General features: G+C 30.6%; 1 protein-coding gene and 1 long non-coding RNA gene across 3 annotated transcripts; one reads left to right on the top strand and one right to left on the bottom strand.

The window, feature by feature from the left end:
* Positions 1-1,361: 1,361 nt before the first annotated feature.
* Positions 1,362-2,996, top strand: LOC111702051 (uncharacterized). Its single transcript, XR_002765335.1, has 3 exons — positions 1,362-1,372; positions 2,732-2,805; positions 2,906-2,996. It is a non-coding gene; the product is annotated as an uncharacterized LOC111702051 (long non-coding RNA).
* Positions 2,997-5,244: 2,248 nt separating this feature from the next.
* On the bottom strand, positions 5,245-17,552 carry LOC111702049 (zinc carboxypeptidase A 1). Of its 2 annotated transcripts, none has more exons than XM_023473578.1 (18): positions 17,346-17,551; positions 16,937-16,979; positions 16,554-16,629; positions 16,250-16,325; positions 15,916-15,992; positions 15,564-15,605; positions 14,369-14,444; positions 13,344-13,416; positions 13,009-13,035; positions 12,131-12,184; positions 11,448-11,500; positions 10,239-10,281; positions 8,540-8,609; positions 7,682-7,779; positions 6,385-6,463; positions 6,074-6,116; positions 5,762-5,812; positions 5,245-5,379 (listed from the first exon to the last, which is right to left on the bottom strand). In XM_023473578.1, exons 1-18 carry the CDS (start codon positions 17,389-17,391, stop codon positions 5,315-5,317), a joined length of 1,092 nt encoding a protein of 363 aa, XP_023329346.1. In that variant the 5' UTR covers positions 17,392-17,551; the 3' UTR covers positions 5,245-5,314. The 2 variants fall into 2 exon arrangements, with proteins under 2 accessions (XP_023329346.1, XP_023329357.1); XM_023473589.1 differs by having other exon boundaries at positions 5,288-5,379; positions 6,078-6,116; positions 17,346-17,552.
* Positions 17,553-18,412: the final 860 nt, after the last annotated feature.

Below are 18,412 nucleotides of genomic sequence, written 5' to 3'. Positions count from 1 at the left end.
CTGGGGCTTTTTGAAACCAAAAACATATTACATTAAAAAGTACTATATAGATATTTTTGCTTGGGAATTAGTTACTGATGAATTCTATAAATATATTGATAATAATCATGATAAAATTGCAAAATTAATCCTGTCACGTCCTGAAAATAAAAATGAATTTAGATCCATGAAATATTTTGGAAAAAATGTATTGTTTTTAGTATACTGGGAGATAACACGGCGATGCAGCGACAGTACTATATGTCAAGAGTATCAGGTATAAGGCAATTTGGCAAATAACAAAACTCATAGATAAACATTTTTATTTTCAGACCCCCCCTCCTTTTCTTTCCAATTTTCTTTAAAAGTGTTTTTTNAGGTGGTTTGTGATCTAAAGGTTTTGTTCAGGTGGTTTGTGATCTAAAGGTTTTGTTCAGGTGGTTTGTGATCTAAAGGTTTTGTTCAGGTGGTTTGTGATCTAAAGGTTTTGTTCAGGTGGTTTGTGATCTAAAGGTTTTGTTCAGGTGGTTTGTGATCTAAAGGTTTTGTTCAGGTGGTTTGTGATCTAAAGGTTTTGTTCAGGTGGTTTGTGATCTAAAGGTTTTGTTCAGGTGGTTTGTGATCTAAAGGTTTTGTTCAGGTGGTTTGTGATCTAAAGGTTTTGTTCAGGTGGTTTGTGATCTAAAGGTTTTGTTCAGATGGTTTGTGATCTAAAGGTTTTGTTCACATGGTTTGAGATCTAAAGGTTTTGTTCAGATGGTTTGTGATCTAAAGGTTTAGTTCAGATGGTTTGTGATCGAAAGGTTTAGTTCAGATGGTTTGTGATCTAAAGGTTTTGTTCAGATAGTTTGTGATCTAAAGGTTTAGTTCAGGTGGTTTGTGATTTAAAAGTTTTGTTCAGATGGTTTGTGATCTAAAGGTTTTGTTCAGATGGTTTGAGATCTAAAGGTTTAGTTCAGATGGTTTGTGATCTAAAGGTTTAGTTCAGATGGTTTGTGATCTAAAAGTTTAGAGCAGATGGTTTGTGATCTAAAGGTTTAGTTCAAATGGTTTGAGATTTAAAGGTTTTGAGTAGGTGGTTTGTGATCTAAAGGTTTTGTACAGGTGGTTTGTGATCTAAAGATTTTGTTTAGGTGGTTTGTGATCTAAAGGTTTTCTTCAGGTGGTTTTTGATCTAAAGGTTTAGTTCAGATGGTTTGAGATCTAAAGGTTTTGTTCAGGTAGTTTGTAATATAAAGGTTTTGTTCAGGTGGTTTGTGATCTAAAGGTTTTGTTCAGGTGGTTTTTGATCTAAAGGTTTTGTTCAGGTGGTTTGTGATCTAAAGGTTTTGTTCAGGTGGTTTGTGATTTAAAGACTCGACCATCTTGTCCTACACAGTGGAATCAAAATGAGGTAAAGAAGAAAGAATTTAAAAGGACAGTATAACTTATTCTTCATTTTAAAATTCCAAAATTATGGGGCTCAGTTACATTTGCCATAAATACTTTTGCCATAAATACATTTGCCATAATTACACTAGCCATAAATACTTTTGTCACAAGATCTTGCCTTAATAATTTTCTAATTCTTACAAAGTTATAAATCTAATTATTTTGTTAAATGCGCCAAATTTACTCATTAAAATTCCCAACTAGCGAGATATGAATACTAATACAGGAAGAAAGAGCTTGGTAAAGAATCAATGAAAATGCAATACGTTTTTTAATAGAGCAGTATCTTAATCTTATTGCTCAATGAGCTGTCTGTCCTTAATTAGATTTGTTAATTGTTGTTTAAAAATTATAGTTGTCTAAATATTATATTGTATTACATAATGTTAATTGTAACTATAATCAATTGTAATTATGGCGAGTGTAACCATTATAGCAAGTGTAACTTGATACACTATAGCAAGTGTAATATATGGTAAATGTTACTTATGGCAAACATATCATGGCAAGTGTAATTATGGAAAATATATTTATGGTAAAAGTATTATGGAAAAGTTAAACTAAGCCAATAATAACCTTTATTTTAAAACTTGGTATATAATTTGCACAAAAATCAAGGGTTAACTGCTTTGGTGTTTGGCCGGCTTAATATCTACCATTATTGCTTATGCTAATAAAGATATTGTTGTTTATCGTTGATGGCAATTTTTAAAGAAAGAGATAAATGAAATAAATTGGGAATCATAATTGGAAGAAAGAGTTTAATTTCAGTTTATTACAAATGAAACAAATTATGAAAGAGTTTATTTTCAGTTTATAACTAATGATAAAGATTATGAAAGAGTTCAATTTCAGTTTATAATTAATGATACAGAGTATGAAAGAGTTTATTTTTTAGTTTAACTAATGATAAAGATTATGAAAGATTTTATAACTAATAAGATAAAAATTATTGAAAAGTTTAATTTTAGTCTCTGAAACTAATGATAAAGATTTTGAAAGCGTTTAATTTTAGTTTCTGAACTAATCATACAGATCATGAAAGGGTTTAATTTTAGTTTCTGAAACTAATGATAAAGATTATGAAAAGGTTTAATTTTAGTTTCTGAAACTAATGATACAGATCATGAAAGAGTTTAATTTTAGTTTCTTAAACTAATGATAAAGATTTTGAAAGCGTTTAATTTTAGTTTCTGAAACTAATGATAAATATTAAGAAAGAGTTTAATTTTAGTCTCTGAAACTAATGACGAAGATTATGAAAGAGTTAAATTTAGTATCTGAAACTAATGATAAAGATTATGAAAGGGATTAATTTTAGTCTCTGAAACTCATGACGAAGATAATGAAAGAATGTTGGTTTGAAAACCCCTCTTCCAGGCTGACTGCCCTCAGGTACAAGACTAATTCTGAACTGAACTGAACTTGAACTGTTGCCTTTGAAGATCATTCTTCATGGATAACCCTGTAATATGTATATTTTTAATATTTTCAGAATAAAAAAAACTCTCGGGGTGTTCAACTCTCAAGACCTTCTTGAGGATCAGAAGGCAAAGCTGAAATTAGCTGTGGAAACCTCCACTAGTTAAGAAGACGACCAGATTCTTCTGATGGTAAGGAAGACGACAACAGTCTTCTGATGGTAAGGAAGACGACAAGATTTCTCTGATAGTTTGGAAGACGACAGTTGTCCTTAACTATAAATGTGAAGACGGCAAGATCAAACAATTTAAATTAAACTTTTGTGAAAACGCTCAAGATATATTTTCAATTGTGTTAGTTCTTTAAATTAATGAACAACAATCTCTTAAAGGGACTGTAGAGGAAAAAGGAGAGGGCTGAAACCTGAGAATCTCAGGAGATGATTGTGACCTATAAGAATTCTACCTGATGTTCCTGTCTCGATAAATTGAAATAAAACAGTTTCAAAATGATACCAAAACGTATATATGTAAGATTTCTTATAAGATTCGTATCATTAAACAGATCATATTCAACAAATACGCAACCAATCTGAAAATGACGATATCACAGAGGAGTCTGAGAAACTCAGGATTGCTCCTAATTTTATTTGAATTTAACAATTTTTCATTTTCAATAGAAATAATTGATAATAATATTTATGCGTTCGGATCATGTCGCCAGAATTCCAACCAATGGCTTTGCAGCATTATTCTTCTGTATCACGTGACCAGTATACTGCACTGCTATTGGAGGGAGTTCTGGTCACGTGATATGGAAGTATGTCTTACATATATATACGTTTTGGTATAATTTTGACTCAGTTTTATGTCAATTTCTCGAGACAGGAACATCAGATAGATATCTTATAGGTATCGTTCAACTCCTGAGATTTTCAGGTTTCAGTCTATACCCCCTTTAATTTTTCCTTTACAGTCCCTTTGATCACGGAGACATTTGAATGTTAAGAGGGGAGATTTGCAGATTTGAAATATTTTTCCTCTAAAACATACTTTCTTTTACCACATTCTGAATTTAAATTTAAAATTTTGAACCTTTTGGATAGCTACATTTTCATTTGTTGTATGTTTTTCGGTTAGCATGTCTAAAATTTTAAAAACTGACACAATTTTGAAAAAGCTTTGCCAAAAATCTTATAATCAGTGTTGAGATCATTACACTAAACTTATGTTTTTTTCTAATGTTATAAATTAAAAGTTGGAGAAAGGAAGAATTTAATTTTTCCCATAATAATTTGACTTAGTTGCTGAGGAGATTGCTTCATCACAAAAATATTTATGTAAATATACTTCACGTTTTGTCAGTTAAATCCACGTTCTTAAAATCATCATTAAAACCGGCTTTTCAATTGTGAAGTTGTCTTTGATAGTTTGATTTAATTCAATTCTAATTATCCAGGCTTAAGATTTTAATTTAGTAAATTATAAGAAAGATATTTATTAAGCTGTTTATTTAAATAAAAAAATGTGTATAAGGAATCTTAGGCGCATTGTGTCATTCTTAATCAGCTTTCATTGTTGCTTTAACTAAACGAGCATTATTTTTTCGTCTTTTCTTAAACAAAAACAGTAACAATTTTGCAGATTTTCATGCCAAATATTTGTAGGATGTATATTACATATACAATACTAGACTTTTCTAGTTACAATTTTATCTTTCCAACCTGTCATTTTTCAACGTTCTTAACAACAAATTTCAAGAATTTTCTGTTAAATTAATGGATTTGGAAAAATTGTAATATTTATATTTTTTTTCTGGCAAGATCTTCCATTTCAACAAGCCATACTCGTTCCCCGGTTTAAAAAAAATTTGTGCCCAATCGGTTTAGCCGTTTCAACGATTTTTGGATACAAACAGATAAACAAAACATATTTTAAGAGCCATAAAACTGATGAATGGGAATAACTTTAGCAATCTTCATGTGTATTTGATGTTGTTATAAAGCGAATACTTTTACTAGCTAAGCTTGAAAATGAAAACGAATTCATGTGTAATGGCTCTGTGAACACAACACAATTGCTGTGTTTTATGTTCATTGGAATATTTAAAATCAGAACTTGAGTCTAACAGTCGTCTTCCTATTCCACAGTTTTATGGGCCTCACTGTAGATAAGTCCTTAATAATTTTGTAAAACCTAAAACTAAATATTTATGATTGTAAAAATGTCCTCTACTGAGAAACATATTTTCGATTGCTTGTTATTGGAAGCCAACCCAGTAATTTAAACTGATTAATTCACACGCTGTTAGCTGTTAAGACCAATATAGCTATGTAGTTACCCAGTGCTGAATATTTTTATTTATATTGATTTATGTAGAATATAGTTGCGTTATTTTATAAACAAAAATACATGCATTTATAAAATTTGTATTTGGTTTGGAATTTTTTTTTCAGATTTAGATTAAAAAAATAATGGCGCATTTATTGCGGATACAGTTCTTCCAGTTTTTCTGCCATTAACTTTATAGCATTCCATACCTTGGCACCTAATAGTAAAAACACAATTAAAAACTATTTCTTCTTTAAAGATAATAATTTTAATAATACATTTATAAAATGGCATATTCATATATTCATACAAGAGATTTTAAAATTTAATACATTCAATTGTGGTTTCCCCAACATGTGATTTCTGCGGATTTTTGCGCTTCAGTATCCATTGAAATTTTAAAATTTAAAAACTTCCTCATTATTGATCAGATAAAGTTTTAAGGGGTATACCGCTGTGAAAAAGCCTTCCACAAGCAAGCTTAACAGTCATTTTAAATCAGAAATACTGCTGAAAACTTCGTAATTGTTTTACCTACGTCTGGTATCTCCGTAGGGGAGAGTTCAGAAATACTTCTGAAAACTTCGTAATTGTTTTACCTACGTCTGGTATCTCCGTAGGGGAGAGCTCGAAAGAAGTAGCATAGTCATCTGAAGAACATAAATCAGCTTGAAATATTATTTAAAAAACTAATCAACATTACTTTACAATTTGAACTGAGCTGAAAACTTTAGAATGAAATATCCAATTGTCAGATAATGTTGCTTCTCTGGAGTTTAAATTCATGTGGAGAACAAGCAATATTTAAACTGGATATCAAGAAAAAGAGTGGTTTAAGCCTTAATCCTGATATCCACCATTCTAAAGTTTTCAGCTCAGATGAAACAAATGATGTCCAAGAAAATATTTACCTACATGGGGATCCAGCTCAATGGTGTATGTTAGATTTATATTCTAAAAAAAAAGATTATTATTTTAAAAAAAATAATCTTCAAAAATTTAGAAAATTAACTTATTTGTCAAAGGGATGATTTCAGACAAAATTGGTCGAGGGAACCATAGAGTGGTGACATTTCCAATTTACTTCATCATTTGACATTAAATCTAAGGGACATACATTCTCAAATTAAATTTTATTTTGTGTAGTGTTTGTAAATTAACTCACGGTAGGGAAAAGTTACCGAACTTTGGTGTAAATTGTAATTTGTAACAAATGTATTACCTTAGTCATATAATAGTAATCATCACTTCCACCTCCCTCTAGCTCCTCCTCTCCCAATAGTTTTGCCGCATTACCAACCCTAAATAGTTTTGCAGCATTACCAACTCTAGATAGTTTTGCCGCATTACCAACTCTAAATAGTTTTGCAGCATTACCAACTTTAAATAGTTTTGCCGCATTACCAACTCTAAAAAGTTTTGCCTCAATAGCAACTCTAAATAGTTTTGCCGCATTACCAACTCTAATTAGTTTTGCCGCATTACCAACTCTGAACAGTTTTGCCGCATTACCAACTCTACATAGTTTTGCCTCAATAGCAACTCTAAATAGTTTTGCCGCATTACAAACTCTAATTAGTTTTGCCCAGGGGGCGGGCATAACTCTCCTAATTTTGCCTGGCTAGGTTTATACTGTACAGTGAAATTTGTCGAAAAATGTTTCCTTATGACTGAGTTGGTATCATAGAGTACAGTGGGTTTAATCCTAAGTACATCTATTTGTACGGTATTGAGTGGACAGAGCCCGAAATTTAAAAGAGTATCGTTGAACGAAACTCCCGGGTTTCCTTTTTGGGGTCTTATTATTTGTGTAGATTTTTATTTAAGAGATTCGAAAAAATGGTAAAATATGATGAAACTAAATAAAACAATATTTCAAAACAAAAATATCGATATCCACAAAACTGGTTAAACCCATTTGTGAAACCCGGGTTACAAAACTGGTTTTCAGAACGATACCCTGTCTTAAGTTTTGGGCTCAGTTAATTTTAATATTTTTCAACTATGAGATATTGTAGTGTCAAAAATTGTGTAAACAACGATGTATCATAGTGTGAAATTTTAGGACTTTTTTGCCGGAAACTTTTTTCCAAGCATATTCTGGTTCTCAAGTACCCCAGCAGAGATAGGGTTAAGGAGAAGGATTTTATTTTTTTTGTCTATTTGTCATGTCTCATTTTTATACAAAAATCATATGGGCTTGTTTTCTTTGCTTTCACTTTTAAACAATAACTTTCAAAACTGATCTACGAATTATGATCCCCCCCAGGTAGAATTTCTGATCGGGTCATTGTGTACAGTGGCTGTACAACAAGAAGTCTAAAATTCCAGATGCCCCCTCTATTACTAATATCTCGATGGTTTTGCCGCATTCCCAACTCTATAAAGTTTTGCCGCATTATAAACTCTAAAAAATAGAACCCCCGTATTAAACGTTTTTAGTCAATATAAAGTATCTCCCTACAAATGTCAGTTGTAAAAAAATAAAATAAAATAAAAATATTAATGTATTTTCTTACACAAATTTTAGTTTCTCGTTGAAAGCATCAGCAAAATCTGTTAGAAGAGTTTTATTCTCCCCTTTAATCTGATTTTTGTGATCATCTGGTAACCAGCCCTAAATATTCGTATTCATGTTATTAAAGAGAATAAACATTATAATACAATGTTGTCCACAAAGCATGAGAATAAATGACGAAAATACAGATTTTTTTTCGATTTCATGTTTACTTAGACTGTGGATAGTAAATATCCTTCTTGTAAGAATGAATGGATACTAACCTGTGAATAAATATCTCCTTCACGTAAGAATAAATGGATATTAACCTGTGGATAATAAATCTCCTTCCCGTAAGTATGAAGGGATATTAGCCTGTGGATAATAAATCTCCTTCCCGTAAGAATCAATGGATATTAACCTGTGAATAAATATCTCCTTCACGTAAGAATAAATGGATATTAACCTGTGGATAATAAATCTCCTTCCCCAAAGAAAGAATGAATATTAACCTGTGGATAATAAATCTCCTTCCCGTAAGAATGATTGGAAATTAACCTATTGATAATAAACATCCTTCCCGTAAGAATGAATGGATATTAACCTGTGGATAATAAATCTCCTTCCCGTAAGAATAAATGGATATTAACCTGTGGATAATAAATCTCCTTCCCGTAAGAATGAATGGATATTAACCTGTGGATAATAAATCTCCTTCCCGTAAAAATGAATGGATATTAACCTGTGGATAATAAATCTCCTTCCCGTAAGAATGAATGGATATTAACCTGTGGATAATAAATCTCCTTCCCGTAAAAATGAATGGATATTAACCTGTGGATAATAAATCTCCTTCCCGTAAGAACGAATGGATATTAACCTGTGGATAATAAATCTCCTTCCCGTAAGAATGAATGGATATTGCTGCAAGAACTTTATCATCCAGGGAACTAAGGTATTTATGATTATATAGGTTTGATTGATTAAAGAGAATTTAGATACAATTTCAAGTCATCCCCTCCATTTATATGTCTGATTCCCCATGATACCCTTTACAATTTTGTTGAATGATATATCATTTTCCTAGCTTCAGAGAAATAAACGCTTTTTAAGATAGAAAAAGGAAGATATCTTTGTAATTATTACTCAGACAGAGGTTTATAGTAGCGGTATTGGTACATAGGACATGCCACACTTAAAATAAATTGGGCATAGTTTTTTTTGTTTGTTTACTATTTCGTTTTTTTTGTTTTCAGGAGAATCTGGAGCTCTTAAAGTATGTTCTTATGACACAAGGAAAAATGTTGACTCTGAAAGAAGATATGAACATTTTAGTTTTCACAGATTTTTCTTAAATCTATTGAAACCCATACATAACCTTGAATGTTTAGAACGGATAAAAATAATGCCCAACTCTTGAATCTTTAAATTGAGGGTCTCTCGAAATTACTATGGCGTCAGAATAAATGATTATTGTCAAAAGGGGTGTGAACAGGGGCGGATACAGGACTTAAGTGAGGGGGGTGCTAGATTATTTCGGAACAAAATTTTTTTTTTTAAGATAGACATTTTTCCTGTTTTGCACTAGGTTTTCTTTCCCTCAAGTGCTATTGAGAAGCTATTCTGAAATCCCGGGGGGGGGGCGAAGGTCCTTCCGCACCCCCTGTATACGCTCCTGGGTGTGAATAAGTATTCATGAAAATGAATATCCCTGTTCAAGAATCATACCGGAGAAACATGTATCGTTGTGTATAATTCTATTAATACAATAAAGCCAAGCTCAGCTATTTCATTAGATTGGCGTCCTAAATGTAATACCAGGGAGATAGCAGGGCATTGGTTCAATAACCCAAGATAACAGGAAATATAACGTTAGGGAGATAGCGGGGCATTGGTTCAATAACCCAAGATAACAGGGAATATAACGTTAGGGAGATAGCGGGGCATTGGTTCAATAACCCATGGATAACAGGGAATATAACGCTAGGGAGATAGCGGGGCATTGGTTCAATAACCCAAGATAACAGAGAATATAACGCTAGGGTGATAGCGGGGCATTGGTTCAATAACCCAAGATAACAGGGAATATAACGTTAGGGAGATAGCGGGGCATTGGTTCAATAACCTGAGATAACAGAGAATATAACGCTAGGGAGATAGCGGGGCATCCCAAGATAACAGGGAATATAACGGGAATCCAACATGAAACAGGGGAAAACGGCAGTTCTGTACTAGATCTCCGTCCAGGCAGTCGATCAGCTCATTATTCAGCAGAGAGGCGAATATTCAAATATGCGTTCTCAATAATCATAAGTTTTTTACTAACTCGTATCATTTTATTGTTTCGTGTGTAAATATATGTGCAATATGCATTTTTTTTGTTCCATTTGAGGGTTTATTTCAATCAAGTTTATATGGGGACAGTTGCTCAATTCAGATATGACACAGTGTAAAGAGCAAGAGACCGTATTTACAGTAATAGCCAGACAACTCAGAAATATAGGAAGACAACTTTCTTAGGTTCTTTCATGGCATAAGTCATTTTCCTTATTTTCTGGCAGTAAAAATATAAATATTACCTGATGTGTTTATCAAGAGCTAAAGTTTCAGGCTCTGACAGAGCTGAAAGCAAAGAAATACATAATAACTATATTTATAACACTGTTATTTTGGTTCGCAGTGTTATAAAGTTTTTGGAAAGACATTTTCTCTTTATCAAGAAGGACAAGCCTTCTTAAATTTAATTTAAAAAAATCTAATGTAATCTAAAAATGCGAGAACCTTCGAGATATAAAGAAAATTTATGTCCAAAAACTTTATAGCACGTCGTGCCAAAATAATAGTGTTATAGATAATTTTATTAGACGTTTGTGTACTGTCTTATTTCAATGGCTATTTCTAGATCAAATGAGCTTTGAAACAAGGCAGAAATCAAAATAAAAAGTTGATTTTAATTTTATTTTCATTTCATTTGAAAAAAAAGTATTTTGAAAATACCTTAAATTGAGGAAGAATGATAAAGTACAAAATAGTTTTATAAATTATAAAAATTATATTTCTAAGAAATTTTATCTAATTAGAGATTAATTAGCAATTACATCTTAGATTATCTATGAGAATTTTTAAAATGAAATATTGCTGATTTACATCTAATTTATGTTACAATGTACAAAATGCTTGTGTGTTTGATTCGAATATTAAAACAGTAACCCGCCCTTCCCCCCCCCTTAGAGTTTTCAATTTCTTCAGGATCAATTTGAACCCGTACATGCCTTCCAGAACGTAGACTGCACATGTGTAGCATCTAGTGGATAGATAGATATTGAAAATGGGTTAAAAGGACTGAAATTGTAATTTCACGGTAACACTTTAAAGCTTTATCTGATAGAGAATGAATTAGATTTCAATGTTTATAAATTGATTATTTTCAATCAGAGTTTCACTACAGAAGTGACTTGCGCATTTCTACTGCAGTAAAGCATATAGGAATTATCAGAATTAATCACCTTTAAACATCTAAAAACGAAAATATCTTCCTAATTATTATCCAGATGAAGGTTTTAAGGGTAAGATTGTAAATCAGATCTTTACGATCTTTGCATAAACTTGAAATTACACTTGTAGTCCTTGTAAGAAAGATTTCGCCTTAGTTTCCAAAAGTTTATGATGGTATATATCTTTCTTAACAGTTTAAGGTAAGGTTCCATTCTAGGGCTTAACCGAACCATATTGAACCCGGAGGAAATCGAAACCTAAATTTATACAAATTACAAAAACTATTATTTTACCATGAGCTCCACGATACATTTCAAAACAGGGTAGATTACTCTCTCTCACAAACCTATAGATAATGTTAAATTAACATATATTCAGAGATTTCAACTAATAGAATATAGAGAGTCGAGATCCAGGTCAAGCTATTTAAATTAGTTACGGCTGGTTAAAATACGCTGCTGATCTCAATTAGTTATTTCTCTTAATAAATAATAGAATTTCGACTTTCGAGCCCCATGATTTGTAATTTTAGAAAATCATGTATTTCTGACTTTAGGGTGAAACAAAGATGGAGTTGGAAATTTAAAAAACTAGAGAAAGTTAGATCAATGATCTACAGTCGTACATTAATCGTACTTTTCTCTGTTCAAAGTCGGATTGGAGTTAAAAATTGTTCTTATCTAATAAAATTGTCAATTTGCATATTTTTAACCGTTGATATGATTTAACTAATGCACAATATCTTTCCCTGTAAGAATTAAATTTTTTTTTAAATTTATTTTGAGCCTGATAAAACTTCATATTTCAAATAAAGAAAAACGCGAAGTATGACTTTGTCCAAAAAGAGATGTAAATAGTTTAACTGCAACCATATCTATTTTAACTATATTTTTTTTGTATTTATAAGTTCCTAACTCAGATAATAATGTCCAAAAATTCTAAGAAAATATTTATCTAATCTTATTTTAATTTATACCTCTGGTTACCTTTACCAAAACCACCAGGAAAATTTCTGTTCAAATCCACCCCACTTCATGTTCAGATCAATTTAAATCATTCCAATCTATAAAAAATGAGGCTTGTCTGTTTGTTTGTTTCTATCCAATAAACGCCAAAACTGCTGAACTAATTGGGCTCACATTTTTTTAGCAACTCAAATTACCCTATTTAAAAAAAACGCATGAATTTAAACAAAAATTCCCGAAAATTTGAGAACAATCGAAAATGGCGACTTTCAGGCCAAGAGTTAAAATTCATAATGGTTATCGGTAAATATGGTTAGTATGTATACAAGTTTTACAAAACACCTTATTTCAATGATAACCAGCTCAGTTATGACATTTTTTACACATTTGGTTTAAACTTTATACAATATACACAGTATAAACCAAAACAAATGTTTAAACAAAAAGTGTGTTACTTTTGATTTGAACAGAGCTGGAAACTTTAGAATGGTGGATATCGGGATTAATGTTTGATCCACTCTTTTTTTTAATCTCCAGGTTAAGTATTGCTTGTTGTCCTCATGAATTTAATCTCCAGAGCTGGGAACTTTAGAATGGTGGATATCGGGATTAATGCTTAATCCACTCTTTTTCTTAATCTTCAGATTAAAGATTGCTTGTTGTCCTCATGGATTTAATCTCCAGATTAATTAACAGATCGGGATTACGGATATCACATTCTAAAGTTTTCAGCTCTGGAGATTAATATCAAGTGCATGGAGAACAAGCATTATCTAATCTTGAGATTAAGAAAAAGAGTGGATCAAGCATTAATCCCGATATCCACCATTCAAAAGTTCCCAGCTCAGATTAAATTTGAATTTTATTAATTCTCTGATTTAAATATTTCCTGCACTCGTCTGGGTGAACATCACATCTACAGTTAAATCATACTAAAGCCAACTTTAAAGTTTAAAAAATATTGGTAAATTATTCAAACAAATATTTTTTAAAAAGTTTAAAAAACATACTATTAAAAAAAATTTACTTTTGAATATTTTAAAATAATTATGATAATACTCTATTTCTATGTAACCTGATTTTGTATTAACAACTCAAATTACAAAAATTAAGTTGTACACACCTGCAGTATACCTTTTTTAAATATAAAAAATAAACAACTTGGAAAAACATAAAAATAATATATTATTAAAAATTAAACATTAATAAGATTTGCCTAGTTTCCTGCAAGCATCATTTTGCTCCTGGGTCAAATTCATCGAGGAGACAGGACGGCCATTTTTCCTCTGCATTCGGTCTACACAGTACACATTGAAGGGAGTGTTCGCAAAAAATGAAAGGGGGTATAGGCTTAATGCGATAAAAAAGCGCTTTTGATCGCTACTAATCTTACTTCTATCTGTTGCGTCTATAAGGAGAAAATTGTTCAAGGCGTCTCATACTGAAGAACGTAGCGCCCATACAAATTGAGAAAATTGCAACATACGACTCAGACCGTCAAAAAATCAATTTAATTTCAGACAAATCATTCATGACTCACACCGAAGAACGCAGCGTCCATACAAATTCGGAAAGATGCAACTTAACACTCAACTCGGATCGTAAACAAATCAATTTAAAAATGAATGCGTCTAAAAATAATCGATGACAATTGTTTGTAATATCCAGATGATTTGTTTGGAATTAAATTGATTTGTTTACGATCTGAGTTGAATTTGTATGGACATTTTCAAATTTTCAAAAAACATTTCTGACCCAAGGCAAAATTTGATGTTGTAAAAGTTGTTTTTTATTTAAAAATTTAAACTCAGACTAAAATTATGAAACAAAATATTTTTAAATTTTTTCGTTTATTGTTTATTATTACGATGCATAGTGTATCAAAGTAAACTCATGTAACAAACAATTTTTAAATAAAATAATTCTCGGATTTTTTGCGAGCCTCATAAAAGTGAAAAAAAAATATTGATGTTTTCGACCTAAAAACGATGTCCAAAAGCTTGTATATATTTTTAGCTGTGTAGATTTTCATGAGACTCTATAGAAATCCAAAATGTTTTGCTTGAAATTGAATAACACCATCTGAATTTATAAAATACAACTAAGCAAACCAATCATTTGTTAACATAAGGAAGGGGGGAGAGGGTCACTTTGTACATTGTCATACAATTTTAATAAATGTGTCATGATCATCATAAGCGAAGAGTCTTCGAAAATCAAGTGAACAGTCCCTTGAGTTGAAAGCTGACCTTTGACATGTGAAAGATGATAACCATCAGGATTCAGAACAGGGATAAACTGCCATTGATAGTTAAGCATTACATTCTAAAATAACATTGTGTTCCATTAACAAGACAATTTATACCATTAATATTTAAGCAGCACATTCTAAAATTACACTGTGTTCCATTAATAAGACAATTTATACCATTGATAGTTAAGCATTACATTCTAAAATTACATTGTGTTCCATTAATAAGACAATTTATACCATTGATAGTTTAGAATTACAGCCTAAAATTACATTGTGTTCCATTAATAAGACAATTTATACCATTGATAGTTAAGCAGCACATTCTAAAGTTACAGTGTTTGCCACTAATAAGACAATTTGAACCATTCTAAAATTACATTGTGTTCCATTAATAAGACAATTTATACCATTGATAGTTAAGCAGCACATTCTAAAGTTACAGTGTTTGCCACTAATAAGACAATTTGAACCATTCTAAAATTACATTGTGTTCCATTAATAAGACAATTAATACCATCGACAGTTAAGCATCACATTCTAAAATTATATTGTGTTCCATTAATAAGACAATTTATACCATTAATAGTTACGCATTACATTCTAAAATTATATTGTGTTCCATTAAAAAGACAATTAATACCATTGATAGTTATGCATCACACTCTAAAATTACATTGTGTTCCATTGATAAGACAATACCATTGATAGTTAAGCATTAAATTCTAAAATTACATTGTGTTCCATTAATAAGACAATTTATACCATTGATAGTTAAGCATTACAGCCTAAAATTACATTGTGTTTCATTAATAAGACAATTTATACCATTGATAGTTAAGCAGCACATTCTAAAACTGCAGTGTTTGCCACTAATAAGACAATTAATACCATTAATAGTTAAGCATTCCATTCTAAAATTATATTGTGTTCCATTAATAAGACAATTAATACCATTGATAGTTAAGCAGCACATTCTAAAATTACATTGTGTTCCATTAATAAGACAATTAATACCATTGATTGTTTGCCACTAATAAGACAGTTAATACCATTGATAGTTAAGCAGCACATTCTAAAATTACAGTGTTTGCCACTATAATAAGAAAATAAATATCATATTGAAATTTAAGCAGCACATCCTGAATTATATTGTTTGCCACTAACAACGATATTTAACGATACAAACTAACCTCAGAATGTTCATCTGCATTTTCAAACACTGATGCTAACTCCTAAATTTTTATTTATTTAGAAGATTTAGAAAATTTTGTTTGTTAAAAATTTGTTTTATTTTTTTATTCATTTTGAAAATTTAGCTGCTTTAAATGCTTTCAGCGCGCTACAGTGATAACCAGAAAACAATGGAAAAGGAAGACGACATTATGGCATTACTCAAATGTATTTGATGTGGTACTTGGCAAATTATCTTTTGTTAAAGTAATCCTATGGGCGAAAGTTTTTGTTGGATATCCGACTATAAGCCTAGGAGTTATAGGCCTAGTTTTGCCCTTTGCTTGAAGAGATTCTTTTCAAAGATTTGACCTGAATAAGATAAAGACAAACAGCACTGCTAATCCATTCCCTGGCATGGTTTCCACAATCAAAGAAAACAACATAATCTGAACATTTTACTTATACTTTTAAATTCCAATTTGAAAGGGACAGTAGACGGGATTTCAAATTACCCTCCATATTTGGCATGGATAACTGAATCCTTTAAATCTTTGTCTGCTGAGAAATCCGCATTTTTCTTGCTAAAAGCTGAGAATATTTTTTAATGTAAAACCGCTTATTTGTAAAGTTATCAATTTAATTACATGCATTTCCGCAGATTAAATAATGATAAACACTTTAAATCAATAAAACTTTTCACTACCTGAATTGTTCCCAATGGTCACCAAGTAAATATCATTTTGATAATCTTTCCCCTCGATGTATGTATTCCCTATAACCTATGTAATACTAAACTAAAGCAAAAAAAGTACTCTATATAGTAATAGACACTCAAAGTTTAACTAACAGTAAGTGAGTCTTTCTTCTGGAAGTGAAATTAAATATAATATTTGACTCCAAAAAAATTGCACCGAGAGATTAATAAATGGGCCAAGATTTTAAAATTTTGTTTAAATCGACATTATTGTACAAAAAATGTTAAATTTTACTTTTTGTTAATTGCTTACCTCTAGCTGTACTGTGTCCTCAGCTAATTCACTGATTTCTTTTAGAAACTCGTATTGTTCCGATAGTTTTAAATATCTACAAATTCAACGATATAAAACAAGTTAAAAAGAAAATTTGAAAACTTTAAAATTGTTTAAAAGATACCAATAAGCAAGAAATCAGTTGGAGTCCTCTTTTAGTTGTTCAAATCAGTTAGTTGTTCAAATCAGATAGTTGTTCAAATCAGTTAGTTGTTTAAGTTAATTATTTTTCTTTGAATTTATATTGGTTTTACTCTTTGTAAAATATTTGTTAAATATTTAATTTTTTTGCAAAAAATTCATTCGAAGTAAGCATTGGCGGGTTGGAGTAAAAACACAAAAAAACCCACTTTTTTTATTACCTTCCTGTGTTCAATATATCAAACTTTTTCTTACTTTCAACTCCTAAACAGTAATTATTAACAATCTTAAGCTACCAACAACTGAGTTATTTATAAATACAAAGTATAGACACAAAGTATAAAATAGAAGAAACGTAAAAAATCATGAATAAAAGTTTTAATATGGAATTTAAAATGAAACCTAAATTCCAAGTGAACACTTACTGAATTTGAACTTGGATATCTAAATGACCGTGAAATGGCCTCTTAATTAGAAAACCTTTTTTATCATTTTTGATGTTTTTTTTGTAAAGTTAACAATAGACACTTAACATTGTCCCTCTAGAAATTAAATTACTCACTTTTTCTACTCAGAGTTTTGTAATCAACGTTTAAAAAAATAGATTGTATATAAACTTTAATGTCTTACCATACTTAGATAGCCCGATGAAAAATACAAATGTCAAAATTTTCATATTATTATAGATAATATTTAGAATATAAGGAAATTGTTTTCATAATTTCTCTAATTTCTGTGAGAGGTTGAATGATAACCACTAATTGACTTCAACTGAGAATAATAATTATTCAATGCGAGCCGTCTTAAAACACTTTTTTGTGAGTGCAAATGTAATATTGAATTTTTTTTATTAAAAACATATCTTTTAATATTGAATTAACTACTTTAAAACTTGGATTTTATTTGTTTTTATTATTAAACTTGAATAAAAATATTTTGAACGTTTAACTTAATGAATCTGAGTGTCAAGTTTAAATACAGTTTAAATGATTCCACAGTACACATAAACTGAATATTTGAAACAAAAATATTAAAACAACTCTGCGAACTTTTTTTATAGATCTTTATCATAATTATTTGCTCTTAACATGATGGAAACTTTTCCTTTCTTATACAGGGGTGTATATTAGTTTTGCCACTCATATTTTTGCCCCTTTCCCCCTTTTCGAAATATTTCTTTTGATCCACAATTTAAAAACAGATATTTTTTACAGGGTTATGCAGTCCGCGGAAACTTCGAAAAAAACTAGGAGATAAAAAATAATTTTTTTTTATTTTCCCCTTAACAAACCATCTTAAAAAGCTCATCTTCTTCTATATAATAAAACAATACATTCGTATATATGTTCCCTCTGGCCGGCCAAACGACTGGACCGAATTGGCTGAAATTTTTTGTGATCACTCATGGGTAGTCTTGGGGTGACATAAGATAAAAAAAATTTTCTCAAAGTTTTTTTTCGACGGAAAACGCCGGGTCTTCAGTTAGTTTTTATAAATAAATGAAAAATATACAGCCCTGTTCTTATTACATTGCAGGGGCCCATAAAGGTTTAGTTTAAGCATTGTGGTAAAACTAGTTGCTTTATAAGAACATCGAATACACATTGCTATTAATTAAATGTAGTTTCCATATATTCCAGTTTTTTCCTATTCGGATTTATTATACGAATTCCATCCTATAAGCTAAATATCTGAAC

The sequence above is a fragment of the Eurytemora carolleeae genome, unplaced genomic scaffold (assembly GCF_000591075.1).
Source record: "Eurytemora carolleeae unplaced genomic scaffold, Eaff_2.0 scaffold23, whole genome shotgun sequence".
NCBI classification, from domain to species: domain Eukaryota; kingdom Metazoa; phylum Arthropoda; class Copepoda; order Calanoida; family Temoridae; genus Eurytemora; species Eurytemora carolleeae.
Note: the sequence above shows the minus strand (reverse complement) of the source record. Positions and strands in the feature narration are given on the sequence as shown.